General features: G+C 34.3%; 1 protein-coding gene across 1 annotated transcript in view; it reads left to right on the top strand.

The window, feature by feature from the left end:
• The window catches only part of C1H1orf185 (chromosome 1 C1orf185 homolog), a 58,731-nt gene that overhangs the window by 14,584 nt on the left and 27,214 nt on the right, over positions 1 to 16,933 (top strand). The window contains exons 4-5 of the mRNA XM_065910299.1: positions 11,593 to 11,698; positions 16,433 to 16,568. Of these exons, the coding sequence (XP_065766371.1) occupies positions 11,593 to 11,698; positions 16,433 to 16,568 (242 nt within the window). The remainder of the gene's footprint in view (positions 1 to 11,592; positions 11,699 to 16,432; positions 16,569 to 16,933) is intronic.

The following is a 16,933-nucleotide window of genomic DNA, read 5'->3' as shown; positions in this document are numbered from 1 at the left end:
GCCTGCTTGCACTGGCTAGAACCTTCATTGCAGTGTTCAATAGAAGTTGTACGAGTGGACATCCCTTTACTGATTTTAGGAGGAAAGCATTCATTCTTTCACTATTAAGTCTGATTTTTTAAAATAAATGAACTTTATCAGCTTGGGGAACCTGATAACTAGGATTGAGATACCCTTCTGCCTAGTTTCTGAGAGCTTTTATTAAAAAAAAAAATCAGGAATAAATCTCAAAAATTTTCATGTCTATTGATATAGATCCTTATTAATCACATGGATTTTCTTTTCTATTTTGTTAATATGGTAAATTGCATTGATTTTTTAATGTGATCCAACCCTATTTTCTTGGGGTAGACTCCACTTCATCACCCTTTTAACATAACGTTGGATTTAATTTGCTAAAGTGTTGTTTAGAATTTTCCATGTTCATAGGTGCATTTTACATCTATGTTCAGTTTGTAATTTCCTCCATTTCTCTTTCTCTCTGTCTGTCCTTTATTCTTAGTTTTTGTATAGCCTCATAGAATGAATAAAAAATTCTGTTCAAAGTTTTGGAGCAGTTCTGTAGAATTAGTAATATTTTTTCCCCTTAAGTGTTTGGTAGAATTTACCAGTGAAGCTCCTGGACATGGAGTTTTCTTTGTAAGAATTTTAGCTACAATGTCAGTTTTTTGAAAAGATGTGTGTCTATCTATGTTATCTGTTTCTTCTTGAGTGAACTTTGAAAACATATCTTTTAAGGAATTTTCCATCTAAGTTTTTAAATTTATTAGTGTAAAATTATTCATAATATTGCCTTATTATTCTTTTAATAGCTATAGTACCTGTAGTAATGTCACCTCTCTCGTTTCTGATACTGATAATTTGTATCTTTTTTCTTATTAGTCAATCTAGCTAGAAGTTTATCAATTACATAGATGTCAAAGAACCAGCTTTTTGTTTCAGTGATTTTCTCTATTGTTTTTCTGTTTTCTATTTCATTAGTTTCCATTTGGTTTTTAAATTTTTTTCTTCTGTTTTCTTTGGGCTTAATTGACTTATTTTAGTTTTTAAGGGTGTTTCACATTTTCCCCTTATATTATAGTTTTTTAGTATTGGGTTTCCCCTATATGTTGCTTTATTGGCATCCCACATATCCTGATATGTTGTGTTTCATTTTATTTGGGTTGAGTGTTTTGTAAATGTCAATTAGATCAATGATGACACTTGGTTTCCAAAGTTTCCTTGGGATCATCTCCATCCCAGCCAAGCCTAAAGGAAGAAAGATTATGGAGAAATGTATGTGGGAGGTTTTTATGACATCACTTTCATTCAAATTCCATTGGTTAGAACTCAGTCACATGGCTTCATCTAATGGTATGGGAAACTGGGACATGTAATCTAGTTTTTACGTGGGAAGAAGAAAATACATTTGGACAAACAGCCAGAAATCTCTTTCTGTTTTCTGGAAGAGCTTGTATAAGATAAGAAATATTTGTATCATGGGTATACAGTAGAAATTATAAAGTTATTGGGGCCTGCTCTTTTCTTTGGGGAAAATTTTGTAACTGCTGACTCAATTTAATGGATACATGTTCATTTAGGTTTTCTATTACTTCTTGAGTCATTTTTTGTAAGTCACTTTATAGGTATATATAATTTAGTGTAAGTTTTAGAATATACTAGCTTCAATTTGTTGAAAGTATTTTTTGTGTGTGTGTAACATTTGAATTTATTAATATATTCCCACATGTTTGTTTATTGATGTCTTATTTTTTTTCACAATAGCAGCTAGATATTTTATTTTATTTTTTTTTTCAGTGGGTTTTGTCATACATTGATATGAATCAGCCATAGAGTTACAGGTATTCCCCATCCCAATCCCCCCACCCACCTCCCTCTCCACCTGATTCCTCTGGGTCTTCCCAGAAAGTATTTTATTTTAATCTCTGCTATAACTGTAATTATATTCTTTCTTCATTTTTGAAATTGTTCACTTGTGCCACCTTTTAAAAAATTTAGTTACTAGACATTTCTTAATCTTATTAGTCTTTTCCTAAAATCTTAATTTTTTTCACCAATTTTGTTCTTTCCTATTTCCTTCCTCCACATTATTTAGGCTTACTTTTCTGGTCTTTTTCAACTGGCAATTTGAATGCTAAGTTCATTATTTTTCACCCTTTTTCCTAACATAGCATTTAGGGCCATACATTTTCCTGGAATTGGTCATCAGCTTTGTTGCTGCAAGCATTTATATATCAATTCAGTTCAGTCACTCAGTTGTGTCCGACTTTGCGACCCCATGGACTGCAGCATACTAGCCTTCCCTGTCCATCACCAACTCCTGGAGCTTGCTCAAACTCATGTCCATTGAGTCAGTGATACCATCCAACCATCTCATCCTCTGTCATCCCCTTCTCTTCCTGTCTTCACTCTTTCCCAGCATCAGGGTCTTTTCCAGTGGGTCATTTCTTCACATCAGGTGGCCAAAGTATTGGAGCTTCAACTTTAGCATCAGTCCTTCCAGTGAATATTCAGGACTATTTGCCTTCAGTATTGACTGATTGGATCTCCTTGCAGTCCAAAGGACTCTCAAGAATCTTCTCCAACACCATAGTTCAAAAGCATCAATCCTTCGGCGCTCAGTTTCTTCCAAGGAGCAAGCATCTTTTAATTTCATGGCTACAGTCACCATCTGCAGTGATTTTGGAGCCCAAGAAAATGAAGTCTGTCAGTGTTTACGTTGTTTCCCCATCTCTTTGCCATGAGGTGATGGGACCAGTATTTATATATAGTGCTTCATTATTGATTAGTCTTATGTATTTCCAAATTTCCATTCATTTCTTCTTTAATGAATAGTTATTTACAGTGTGATTTAAAATTTTCCAAGTATGGGAACTTTTCTTAGAGTATGTGTCAGGTTACTAATTTAAAATTAGTTGCATAATTGTCAGAGAGTGTGGTATGTGTAATAATGATTCTGTAAAACTTGTTGAGTCTTGCTTTATGGTCTGGTATACACACGCTGTTTGAGATGTCTTCTTTACTATGTTAGTAATTCCTTGCAACATTATCTTTTTTATTCCTTATTCTAATTCTCTGAGACAGATAATATGACTCCCATTTTTCAAATAATAATGTTAAAATCCAATCAGCGTAAATAACTCTTCCGAGTTCACAGATCTAGTTAGTTTCTATTCAGTCATAGCAGCCAAAACTAAAAAAATTGGTGTGATCAGCTTTTTATGCCAGTTGCATATGAGGCTTACTAATAATTTCATTATAAATTTTTAAGCCTCAGGATGAGGATTCATTCTTACTTCAATGACCTTTTATCCCTCACTTGGTGCCTCAAACAATATCTCACACATATGGGTTTTCAATAGGCATTTGTTGAATTGCAGTAAATCTCAGACTGAAGTCTGAAACCCTAAAAGAATATAATAAAGAGGTAATTTGTAAATACTAAAAAAATAAAATTGAACATTCAGTTCTGGAATCACTGCAAAATATAATTTGAAAATACTCCTGGCACAAAGGTATAGTAATTCTGGTTAAAGATATTAGGCATAGATATTAGGCATAGATACATAGATATGTTACATCTACATCTAATGTCTGTATGTATCTATGTTCTTTATATATCTATGTATAGCCCTATTTAGATATGTGAAAGGATACAGCTAGATCTTCCTCTGGAAGGATAGATGGACTGAGGAAGTTGAGGAAGAGGGACCTGTAAAAGCAATAAAATTATAAACAAAGAAAAGGGAAGAAAAAAAACCTAGTGAATTTAGGTTACTTATGCCCAGGTAAGAGAGCGAGAATGGTCAATAGTGACCTTTCAATTTTGTGTTCATGAAGTTATTAATGACTTTTGAAATAGAACTTGTGAAGTAGAAATTCTCATTTTAAGAGTTTTGGCTGAAAAATGGTTAAAAATAAAGGATCAATTGTAAGCTATAGCTTAATGTGCATTGAGAGAGTTTTATTTACCTTAAGATGAAAGAATCATACCCTAGTTTAAGATAATATCTGGAAATTTATCTCTTACTCATTCTGTAAGATTCAGCTCTGGTGTTCCCTTAGAAACTGGTCCAGCACTTGGTCAAACTGCCTCTGTTGTCTTCTCTGTTTTCCGTCTCTTTGCAGCCCCATGGACTGCAACAGGCTGGGCTTCCCTGTCCTTCACCATCTCCCAGAGCTTGCTCAAACTCATACCCACTGAGTTGGTGATGCCATCCAACTGTCTCATCCTCTGTTGTCCCCTTCTCCTCCTGCCTTCAGTCTTTCACAGCATCAGGGCCTTTTCCGATGAATCAACTCTTCACATCAGGTGGCCAAAGCATTGGAGCTTCAGTTTCAGTATCAGTCATCCCAGTGAATATTCAAGGTTGATTTCCTTTAGGATTGACTGGTTTGATCTCCTTGCAGTCCAAGTGATTCTGAAGAGTCTTCTCCAACACCACAATTTGAAAGCATCAATTTTTTGGCACTCAGCCTTCTTTATGGTCTAACTCTCACATCCATACATGACTACTGGAAAAACCATAGCTCTGACTAGAATGTTGGCATTCTAGTAAATGTCGGCAAAGTAATGTCTATGTTTTTTAATGTGCTGTCTAGGTTGGTCATAGCTTTTCTTCCAGGGAGCAAACATCTTTCAGTTTCGTGACTGCGGTCACCATCTGTATTGCTTTTGGAGTCCAAGAAAATAAAGTCTGTCACTGTTTACAATGTTTCCCCATTGATTTGCCATGAAGTGATGGGACTAGATGCCGTGATCTTCGTTTTTTGAATGTTGAGTTTTAAGCCAGCTTTTTCACTCTCCTTTTTCACCTTTCTCCCATAAGGGTGGTATCATTTGCATATCGGAGGTTAATGGTATTTGTCTTGGCAATCTTTATTCCAGCTTGTGCTTCATCCAGCCTGGCGTTTCACATGATATTGTGCTGTCAAGATGTTATTATCATAACAATTAGAATATTATAATGAATATTCTACTTAAATGTTGTACCCTCCAGATTTTAAATTCTATGACCTTGTGTTACTTATCTTTGAATCGCCAATTCTTGGCAAGGACTTGGCAATGGAAAGTTTTCAAAGCATGTTTCATTAGACTATGTAACTTTCAAAAATTTTTTTCTCTTATCTTTTTATAGATCTTTCTGTATCTGTATTTTGTATTTATTTCTTCTACTATAATGCCTATAGTACCTTTTAATTGCACTTATTCTTTTTCACATGTATGACCTTCCTGCTAAACAACATACCTAAGGACTTCCCTGGTCATCCAGTGATTAAGACTTCATGCTTCCACTTCAGGGGACATGGGTTCAGGCCCCGGTCAAGAAACTAAGATCCTGTATGCCACATGGCACAACCAAAAAAAAAAAAATGCCACATACCCATATTACCATTTTTGTACTAGCATCTAGCACAGTGCCTATCATTTATTCATTGAATAGTCAATCATCTTTGAGTAACCAACCGTTATTCTAACCTCATAGAATACCAGTGAAAAAGACTTATCTTCAGTTGAAGACAGACATTAGTAAACTAATAAATAAAGAAGATTATTTATTATAATAATTGTTAAGATGAAGAAACAAGGTGATGTAATAAAGTGACTGTTGAATGTGAGGAGTCATTAGATAGCATACTTAAGGACAGAGTCAAGAAGTAAAATTACAACCTTTGTATATAGTGTTTCTTAAAATTACATATTGACTAAATCTTCAAAGTGAGATTTTAAATAATAGAATCAAGACTTTTCATTTTACAAATTGTTTTACAGATAATGTGTGACTTGTTGGAGGTATTAGAAAATATGTAATTTGTCTTTCTGTTGGTAAATTGATTTGGGGAACTTTTATATTCTTTATACCTCATTGGAATTCCTCTTGAGACGTAAATGGCCCACTGACACCAAGGACTAGAATGGTGTTTTACTAATTACAAAAATGATAAAGAGGAGGGCAGAGATCTTCAGTAGGAGAAAGTTAAGTAGGCTATATAAAACAGTGATAACAATAAAGAAAGTGCTACAAGGAGACTTGTACTATCTAAGTAAAGAAATCAAGAACCTCATATGAAGATAAAAAATTTTTGTTCCTGATTTTTCTAAGATACTCATGGTAGAAAATCTAATTGTACAGAAAAGTCTGGAGCAGAAAATTATAAGTAAGCCCTTACCCCAGAAGTAGCCAATATTGGCCATTATTGATTATTTTCCTTATACAAGTATGTTTCTCCCTTTTTCTTTTTTTTTTTCCTACAAAATTGAGGTCATTGTTTATATTTTTTACATTTGAGATAACCAGGAAGGTGAAAAGAAAAGCACAAAGAATAACAAACATTCATGTAATTTTCTACTAAATGAAAATTTTTTTGATTATGTAAACTTCAGATTTTTAATCTTTTAAAGAAATCTACAGATAAAGTCTTAAGTTTATATTCAATCCACAGTTCCATTCCTCTCATCTCCTCTCCAGATGCAATTAATATGGCGTATATTAATATTTATATCACACTTTTTAAAAAGTATTATTGATGTTTTCTTTTAACATACATAAATGGAATCCATATGATTGTTAGAATTGAATATAAATTTATGGAAATTGCCTTATTCACTGAACACTAGGTTTTCCAGTTCTGTTCATGCTGATACATATAGATCTAATTTATTCAGAAGTGTTAAGCTTGAATTTTCACTGAACACACCTATATAATCAGCACCCAGTTCAAGAAACAGAACATTAATTACTAGCATTCCTGAACTCCTTCTGATGTCTGTCTTTGCCTCTTTTGCTCAACATTATTTATGAAATTATCCACTTTGTTCTGCATAGTTATAGTCTGCTCTTTCCCATTGGTATATATTTTGTTTCCTTAAATCAATTAAACTTTAAAAATTTATCCATTAACTATTGATGGGCCTTTGCATATTTTCCAGTTTGTGTCTGTCAACATACAGACACAAAAGTGATGCTATCAACATTCTAGTATATAATTTTGTGAAAATATATATGTACTTCAGTTTGGTATGTGTCTGAGATTTGCTGGGTTATAGGGTATGTATGGAGAAGGAAATGGCAACCCACTCCAGTACTCTTGCATGGAGAATTCTGTGGACGGAGGAGCCTGGTGGGCTGCTGTCCATGGGGTCGCAAAGAGTCAGACACGACTGAAGCGACTTAGCATGCATGCATGCGTTGGAGAAGGAAATGGCAACCCACTCCAGTATTCTTGCCTGGAGAATCCCAGGGACAGAGGAGCCTGGTGGGCTGCCGTCTATGGGGTCGCACAGAGTCGGACATGACTGAAGTGACTTAGCAGCAGCAGCAGCAGCAGGGTATGTATATGTTCAGCTTTAATAACAGTGACACGAACACTTTTCCAAAGCATTATATAAAATTATGCTCCCACCAACAGTGAATGAGAATTCAGGTTACTCTGCCTCCTTGACAACATTTGATATTTTCTTTTTTTCATTTTAGGCATCAAATTTTCATATTAACTCACTGTGGTTTAATTTGCACTTCTGTGATTATTAGTGAAGCTTTCATATATTTATTGGTCATTTAGATATTCTCTTTTATGATACGCTTCAATATTTATATTCATACTTAACTGTTTTTCTAATAAAATCTAAAGATATTCATTGCCTCTATTAGATAAGGAAGGACCTTAACAATTTTTAAAATTATTATTGTTCCCTTACTTATTGATTGTATGCCTTTGAGCAAGTTACTTAACCCCATTTTTGCCTCATCTGTTTCCTCATCTATAAAGTGGGGAAATAGAGCTGTTGTGAGAATTAAATGAGTTAATATAAGCACTTTGAGTAGTGCCAAATACTGTTGTATAGTATTTGCTCTATAAGTAATATGTTGTTGTTATTATTGTTATTCATGAAAGGGAATATATCAAGGGAACAGAATAGAGAGTCCAGAAATAGACTGACACAAATATAGCTAATTGATTTTTGACAAATGTACAACAGCAACTCTATGAAGAAAGTGTTGTCTTCAACAAATGGTGTCCAAACCACTGGAAATGCATATGCAAAAAAAGACCTTGACCCCTATCTCACACCTTATGCAAAAATTAATTCAAAATGAATCAGAAATTAAATGTAAAACATAAAACTGAAAATATTTTATAGGAAAACACAGAAGAAAAGTTTTGTTGCCTGGATTAGATATAGTGCTCTTAGAGAAGGACCCATAACACAAGTCATAAACAAATTGGTTTCACTAAAATTTAAGTTTTGCTTTGTGAAAGACATTATGAAGGGAACTGAAAAGACAGTCTGCAGCTGGGAGAAAATATTTGCAAACCACGTATCTGACCAGGAACTTGTATCCAAAATTCATAAAGAATTCTAAAAATCTGCCAAGGTTTGAACATACACTTCACTGAAGAAGATATGAATGGCAGATAAGCATGTGCAAGGATGCTCAGCATAACTGATTAAGGAGATGCAAATTAAAACCACAATAGGATACCATTGTGTATCTATTAGAATGGCTGAAATGAAACTGACAATACCAAGTAGTTGCAATGATACAGAGCATGTGAAACTGTTGTATAACATGGCAGGAAAGCAGGGCAGAGTGGCCACTTTGGAAAGCAGTTTAGTAGTTTCTTATGAATTTGAATATATGCTTGCTACATGGCACTACTGAATTAAAAATTTATGTTCAAACAAGCATCTGTATGCAAGTGTATAGTATGCCTTATTCCTAACAACCCTGAACTGGAAACAACCAAATGTCTGTCTGCTGGGGAATAAACTGTGGTCCATCTATAAAATGAAATGTTAGTCAGAAATAAAAAGAAACAAACTACTGATACACACAACAACATGGATGAATCTCAAATGCATTGGTAATAGTTTAGTTCCTAAGTCATATTCCACTCTTGAGACCCCATGGACTGTAGACCACTAAGCTCCTCTGTGCATAGTATTTTCTAGGCAAAAACACTGGAGTGGGTTGTCATTTCCCTCTCCAGGGGATCTTCCCCACCCGAGGATCGAACACAGGTCTGCTGCAGATTTTTTACTGTCTAAGCTAACATAGAAGCCCCTCGAGTGCATTATGCTAAGTTTAAAAAGCCAGACTATTTCAATTTATATGAAATTCTGGAAAACCAAAAGCATAACGATAGAGAATAGGGATGGAAAATAATCAGTAGTTGCCAGCAGTTTGTTCTTGACCTCTAAGAGGCTGTTCAAGGAAATATTTTCAGGTGATAGTTTTCTGTAACTGGGTTGTGATGGTGATTAAACACTTTTTATATTTGTCAAAACTTACAGAATTGCTTACACACTGAATTTTACTATGTGTAAATTGAAAAAAATTTTAGAAGAAACCTTCTTAAGCTGTATCTCTGAATATTGCTTCCCTTCTACTTCTTTATTTTCTCTTTGGGGACCCCTGTTAATTTTTAATTTTTTAATTAATTTATTTTTTATTGAAGGATAATTGCTTTACAGAATTTTGCTGTTTTCTGTCATACCTCAACATGAATCAGCCATAGGTGTACATATATCCCCTCCCTTTTGAAACTCCCTCCCACCTCCCTCCCCATCCCACCATTCTAGTTGGATACAGAGCCCCTGTTTGAGTGTCTTGAGCCATACAGCAAATTCCCATTGGCAATATATTTTACATATGGTAATGTAAGTTTCCATGTTACTCTTTCCAAGTTTTATGCTGTACGTTTTTTATCTTTTCTGTCTCATAATTTATCATTTTTTCACTTTTTTAATGTAATTGGATGAACTTTCAGTATTATCTTTCATTTCATTAATTCTTTGTGTTTAAAGAAGAGTTTATTCCATCTTAAAATTTATAATTTTATAATTTCCAAGATTCTTCCTTGGTCCTTTTTTGAGTTAGTCATTCACTCTGCCAGAGGATGACTTGGTCTAGTTGTTGTCTCATTGGTTTTCTTTGCTTCTTCTAGTTAATTCCTCTTCCAGATCTCAGAGCTTAGCATGCCTGTGGTTTAAGCTACTAATTATTTCTCTTTATTGCTTTTCTTCTTTTGGTCATAGAAATATTTATCTTATTCTACTTGCTTTTATCATTTAATACTATCTGATGTTTCCTTATACCACTATACCTACAATTCTCAACTGAGGGTAACTCTGCCCCTGAGAATACATTTGATAACACCTGGAGGTATCTTTGGCACAATGCAGAGGACAGTCCCTCAGACCAAGTCTCCAATCCAAAGGATCTGTACTTTCTTCATAAATACCATCACAGTTTAATTGACTCCCTATATGGTACTGGGAGGTTTTTTTTGTTTTCTTTTCCCCAATATTATATCACTTTGATAAATAGTCTTATGTAACTTTTTTACACCATTAATTAATCCTCAAATATAGATATTTCTGAATCCAAAGAAAACTAAGATTTGAGAGGCACTATCTAGGAAGTTGAAAATTACTTAGAAAACAAAAGTCTTTATCATGTCGTTCCCATAGTGGAACTTATAATACACATTCACACATAAAGCTCTTCTATTAGTTTTACTTTTAAACTCCTCCCCGCCGCCCCAAATATACTCCTAAATTGTCTTGTATGCGTGCATGCTCAATCACTTCAGTCGTGTCCAACTCTTTGCAACCCTATGGACTGTAGCCTGCGAGGCTCCTCTGTCCATAGGATTCTCCAGGCAATAATACAGGAGTGCGTTGCCATGCCCTCCTTCAGTAACTTGTCTTAAGGCCCTTCAAATTCTAAACAGGCTTCCTTGCTTTATGCTTACATAGCAGATTTCAGAATCTTAATGAATGCTTTACCAACCTAACTGTAAATATATCATGCTTTCTTTAGTCTTAATTCTTTTTAATACAGACTAATATAAAGATGTTTGGTAACAGGGATACAATACCTGCTAAGATAAGAACAGAGGACTGCCTTTAATTTGCTGCTTGACCTAACTTCACTTGCTCCTCTCACCTAGGCTTCAGTTTTACCATATGTAAAATGAAAGAGTTATATCATCTAATTCCCATAAGCTTTTCCACTTATAAACCTGTGATATGTTATTATTTACATTGCTTTTATTTATCTTTTGGCTATGACCCTTTACTGTTTCTGAGATAGAGATAAAATGTTTAAAGATTTCTAAGATCTTGAAAAATTCCTCGTATTTGGCCTTTACCATCCTTATCTCCCTCCTGGTAGTGATTGATAATAAAAATCTTAAAATGGAAATTGTCTTATGTTGGAGAGCTACAAAGGATGGTGCTGGAAAAATAGCATAAAAATTCACAGCTGGATTCGAAAGGGAAAAAACTAGATAAGAAAAAAGGGGGTAACAGCTGTATAAAACAACAAACTAGGTCTCTAATTTTAGCAGGGTCAAAGAAATGTGCCCTACAGTCTTATCTTCATTAGCCCCCATGTAATTCTCAAACTCAGGATCTTGAAATTTATTAGAATTACACAGGACTAGAATTCAGGTCCCCCAACCTTCTAGTTAATATCTTAAACACTACACTATGTAATACCATTTGAAATATTATGGCATTTAATTTTACATAGAGAATGAAGATACATGCATGAAATAATCTTTCATAATTTATTTGCATAGGTTTTTTTAACCACTTAACCTATTTTCTGGCTGCTGGTGCTGTTACTTTGGGAATTGGTTTCTTTGCTTTGGCATCAGCCTTGTGGTTCCTGATTTGCAAACGAAGGTAAGATTTTTTAGAGCATTTGACTTTTTTCTTTTAAAAATTCGATGAAAGATTTCCTCAAATGATATTAAACTTAAATAACTCTAAAGACATTTTATAATTTGACTGGGGAGAAAACTACTTGTTTAAAGTAGCCTGAGCAGAGAAGTCCTAGTAGTATAATAGTCCAAGTAGTATAGTAGCAATCTTCAAGCATGAAAGTTTTAAGGAATAATGAGATGTGTTTTATTCTGTAAAAGACATGAGTTTGAATTATAATAAAAGGCTAGAAAATTTTTTAAATTTTTGATTACTAATTTAGAGATTAAAAAAATTACTGAAAGAAAAAGACTCTGTTTCTTTAGGAGATAATTTAAGAAAAGAGCTGACAGAATGCTCTTGTATGGTCTAAGTGTAGTCTTTTGCCAGAGATGGAAATAAGAAACTTGATACCTCAGTTCCTTTCACCCCTAAAATTTGGTGTTTTTCATTATTTAATTGGTTCGGTATTTGCTTTGGCTCATGTTAAAAAATGTAATCTTCCCACACAGTCTTCCAGTATTTCCTATCTCAGCAAATGAATATATACTGTCTACTCACTTGCATAAGTCAGAAAACCAGAAATTATTCACTAATCCATTCTTTCAACAAATATTTATTGGGTGCCTGCCATTGTTCAGGGTACTAAAGATATAGTTGTGAACACTTGCAGTGCCACTGAGAGGAAACAGATAATTAACAAAGTGGTGAGGAGAATGCGTCTTCCAGTGAATAATATTTAATCTGAAACTTGGCTTAAAAAAGGAGCCAGACATGTGATAACCCTGTGCAAGAGCTTTTCTTTATGCTAATGGAATAGTAAGTACAGGGATTTCAAGTGGGAATGATCTTGGTATTGTTCAGTAAACAGAAAATGTGAATAGATCAAGTGAGAGGGAAATAATGATGGCATTAAAGAGGTAGATAGGGGTCAGATCCCATAGGAGTTTGTAGGCAAGAACATGGAATTTAGATTTTATTATTTCTGCCATCAGAAGGTTTTAAGCAAGAGAATGGCATTATCATCATTATCACAGCTAAAATCAGGTATTTACTACATACTGTTCTAAGTGCTTTATATGTTCTTATCTTCATTTAGACTTCATAGCAGCCCCATGAAGTTTCAGTAATATTATCCCCATTTTAAAGACTACAGTGCCACCTATAGATGATTTACATTTTATTAAAAATTTGAGATGCAGATTTTAAATATATAATGAGGAATTTCAACAAATATATTCCCATGTAATCACAACCCCATTGAAGACACAGAACTTTTCTATCATCCTGTAAGGATCTCTCATCCTCTTTTCCAGGAGTTACTCCCCACCTCTGACCCAGAAGCAGTCATTATTCTGATTTTTATCTCCGTAGATAAATTTTACCCATTTTTTAACTTCATATAAATGGACTTTTTACATTTGCTTTTCTCACTCAGCATAATATTTTTTAGATTCATTTATGTTGTTGAGTTTATCTTTTCATTCTTTTCATTGTATAAATATATCTCAGTTTGCTTTTCCATTTTTCAGTTAATGGACATTTAGATCACTTCCAATTTTTAACTCTTAGGAATATGGCTGCTATGAACATTCTTCTGTAAATCTTTTTGTACACATGTTTTTAACTTCTCTTGGGTAAATACCTAAGAGTGGAATTGCTGGATCTTATGATTAGATTTATAAGAAACTGCTAATCAGTTCTCCAAGGTGGAATTACACTCCCATTCAGCAAGGTATGAGAGTTTTAATTCGTATTTTTAAAATATTTTTCTTACATATCTCTCTGACTTCTGTATTTTAATGGAGTAAGAATAAAATCTGAGAGGCAAGTTAGGAGGCTACTGCACAGTCTAGATTAAGGATGACAGTGTCTTAGACTAATATGGAAACAGAGGATATGAAAAAAATGGAGTTGGATTGGGGATAATTTTGCAGGTAAAATTAGGAGGTCTTGTTGATGGATTGGATGAAGCAAAGAAAGATAAGTGAAATGGCAGAGATAATGCTAACACCTACGTTTTTTCCATGAGCAGCTGAGTATTTAATCATGCCATTTACTGAGATGAGGAGGTAATGGTAGGGGGGGCACAAATTGAGGGAGTGGTGATAAACTAGGAGTTGTATTTTGGAAGTAAATTTGAAAGCCTATGAGACATCCAAGTTAAAATGTTAAACAAACAGTTGGATATACATGTATGAACTTCAGGAGAGAAGTCAGGGCTAAAGATTTAGGTTATCAATGTATGGAGGATATCTAAAGTCATACAACTGGATGAGACTAACCAGGTAGTGATTTTTGAAAGAGAAGACTGTATGACTGTTCTCTTCAGCTCACCAACATTTAGAAAGCTAGAAAAAGAGCAAGAAGAATCAACAACATCTGAGAAGGAAAAGCAGAAAGGTATGTGGTGTCAAGGAAGTCAAAATTAGAAAATGTTTTAAGAAGGAGGCGATGACCAGTTATGTTAAAGGTGCTTAAGAAGTTGAGAAAAATTAGGATAGAGAAATAATTTTTCGATTTAGCAATATAGAAGTTACTGGTAGCCTTGAATAGTTTTGGTAGAGTGATGGGTTCAGAAACTTACTTTTGAGTAAAACCAGGAGGTAAGAAAATTAAAATGAATACATACGTTCTTTTAAGAAGCTTTTTTCGGCAGGGGTGTGTAGAGGAGTTGCTAAAAGGGGCAGAAACTGGAAGAAAATGTGACGTAGAAAGAATTTTTTTTTAAACATCTATTTTAAGAAATTATTTATTTATTTTTGGTTGCACAGGGTCTTTGTTACTGTGTTCGAACTTTTCTCTAGTTCCACTCTTGTTGCAGGGCACCCGCTCTAGGCACATATGCTTCAGTAGTTGCAGCTTATGGGCTCTAGAGCCTGGACTCAGCAGCTGTAGTGCTCGGGCTCAGTTGCTCTGCAGCATGTGGAATCTTCCCAGACCAGGGATCGAACCCATGTCCCCTGAATTGGCAGCCGGATTCCTATCCACTTTCCCACCAGAAAAGTCCAAGGAAAGATTGTTTTGTGCTTCCTTGAAACATGGATAGCATGTTTGATATCTCCTCCTCTCTTTCGCACCCCTACTAAACTTGAACCATCACCATGTTCTATTTATTTTACCTCATAAATTGTTCAAATCTATCCATTTCTTTCCATTACCTTTGCCACCACCTTATCCCCCACATAGACTCCTCCAGTAGGAGTTATAACTGACCTTTACCTTCACTACTGACATCGTTTAATCTCTTCTCCACACTTCAGCCAGATATTTTCCAAATGCAGATCTGATCAAGTCACCCTACACTTCCACCCCATTCCCACTGTGAAGGACATCCCATTGATTTTAGGATAAAGATAAAACAATAGACTTTTAAGGCCCTCCATGGTCTCCCCATGCATATTCTCAAATTTCATTTCCCACTTTCCCTCTTGCTTTCTGTACTTCTGCTACACTGTCCTAATGTGGCCACTAGGTCTTTGTACTTGATAATCTCTGACTAGAATGTTCTTACTCCTACATCTCCCCTCCTCCACTCTTTCTATCTAATAACCGCTCCCATTTCTTCAGATGCCTAATTCAATCATTTCTTCCTCAGAAAAACCTTCCCTGACCTTTCTAATCAGGTTAATTCCCTTTCTTATGTACACACAGAGTAGTGGGTAGTTTTCCTTGATAATGCTTCCCATAGTTGTAATTTTTTCATTTTCTTGTGTTAGTTTTATTACTATCTGTCTTCGTTGCTAGTGTTTAAGCTCCGTGAGCACAGTGACAGTTCCATGAGGGTAGTGGCTGTGCTTTTTCTTCCCTGCCACTGTATATAACACCCAGCATAATGCCTGGCACATAGTAAGTACTCAGTATATATTTGTTAAGTAAATTGAATTCAATAAGTGATGGCTTTTAATTGTTAATTCTGTATTAAGTAACATAATATGATCTCTTGAATTAATTTGGAAAATTTCTAGTACCTCAGAAAAAAGAAATGGAAATCAGCATTATATTTTAAATTAAATCTAGAATTACTGTTAGAAACTACAATCCTTTATACTTAACTGTCTTCAGTCAGCTGGAGTTTTACTTGCTATTTCATTATTTTAGAAATAATGTGGCTACATGCATAAAGATCACAGGTATTCTTCCCTTATAAGTCATTAGTTTCAATTCAGTTTCCTTCTACTTACTTTTGCCAGAGATGTTATTAAATATAAAAATGGCCAATGAGTTTCATTCATTTAGAAATAATGCAGCTGCATGCATAAAGGCCACAAGTATTCTTCCCTTGTAAGTCATTAGTTTCAATTCAGTTTCCTTCTACTTACTTTTGCCAGAGATATTATTAAATATAAAAATGGCCAATGAACTTCATTCATTTAATTTCCTATGCCATTAAAGGCAGATCTATGAAAAGCTTAATTGACTTTAAAGTTGATTATCTCATAGCCAGAGAGAGAAGATTATAAAAAACTAATGGTTGATCTTCAAACTGGAAATATTAACCCTATGAGGAAGTAGCTTAATTTACATTCTATGAACAAAATATGTGTTGTGAAATCAGTAACATATGAGAAGAGAATATATAAGTTGATTTGCACTTTTGAAAGTAAATATGTAATAATATATGCTGATTTTAAACCATTTATATAGAACTGTTGGAAACAGTGATTTTGTTTTATAATTCATGTTTAAAAATGTTCCGTATAAAATATTTTTCAGAGAAATATTTCAAGACTCTAAATTTAAAGCAGTTGATGAGAGATGCAGACAAAGACCTTCAAAGGCGAAGATTAAATCTCATCCTCAGTGTGTTTTTATTTCTCGTAATTTTCATACTGGAAGATTCCAGTCACAGGTAGTGTATAATATTTTATAGCAATCTTTTCAAATAATTTCTTGTGACACCATGTCATTAGCATTTTTGTCTTTATTTTAATTATCCACTACTGTTTTTAAATTTGAGGGACAATAACGTGGAGCTAAATTTAAATTACCCAAACTAGTTAGAGTTTATATTATAGGAAATTGAAAGGCTAAGTGAAAATGCCTCCTGTAGTTGCTTCCCTGTATCTCTAGCTTGAGAACCTGCATTCCCCATATTGCAGTTGTTATAGGCTTGAAGATAAATGAAGTAACAAAAGCAAAGCAAAATTGCCAAGCCTATGAAAAGAAAGAGATTTGGAGATAAGAGGATACTCAGATAACCAAAAAATCTAATCA

The sequence above is a fragment of the Muntiacus reevesi genome, chromosome 1, assembly GCF_963930625.1.
Source record: "Muntiacus reevesi chromosome 1, mMunRee1.1, whole genome shotgun sequence".
NCBI lineage: Eukaryota > Metazoa > Chordata > Mammalia > Artiodactyla > Cervidae > Muntiacus > Muntiacus reevesi.
Note: the sequence above shows the minus strand (reverse complement) of the source record. Positions and strands in the feature narration are given on the sequence as shown.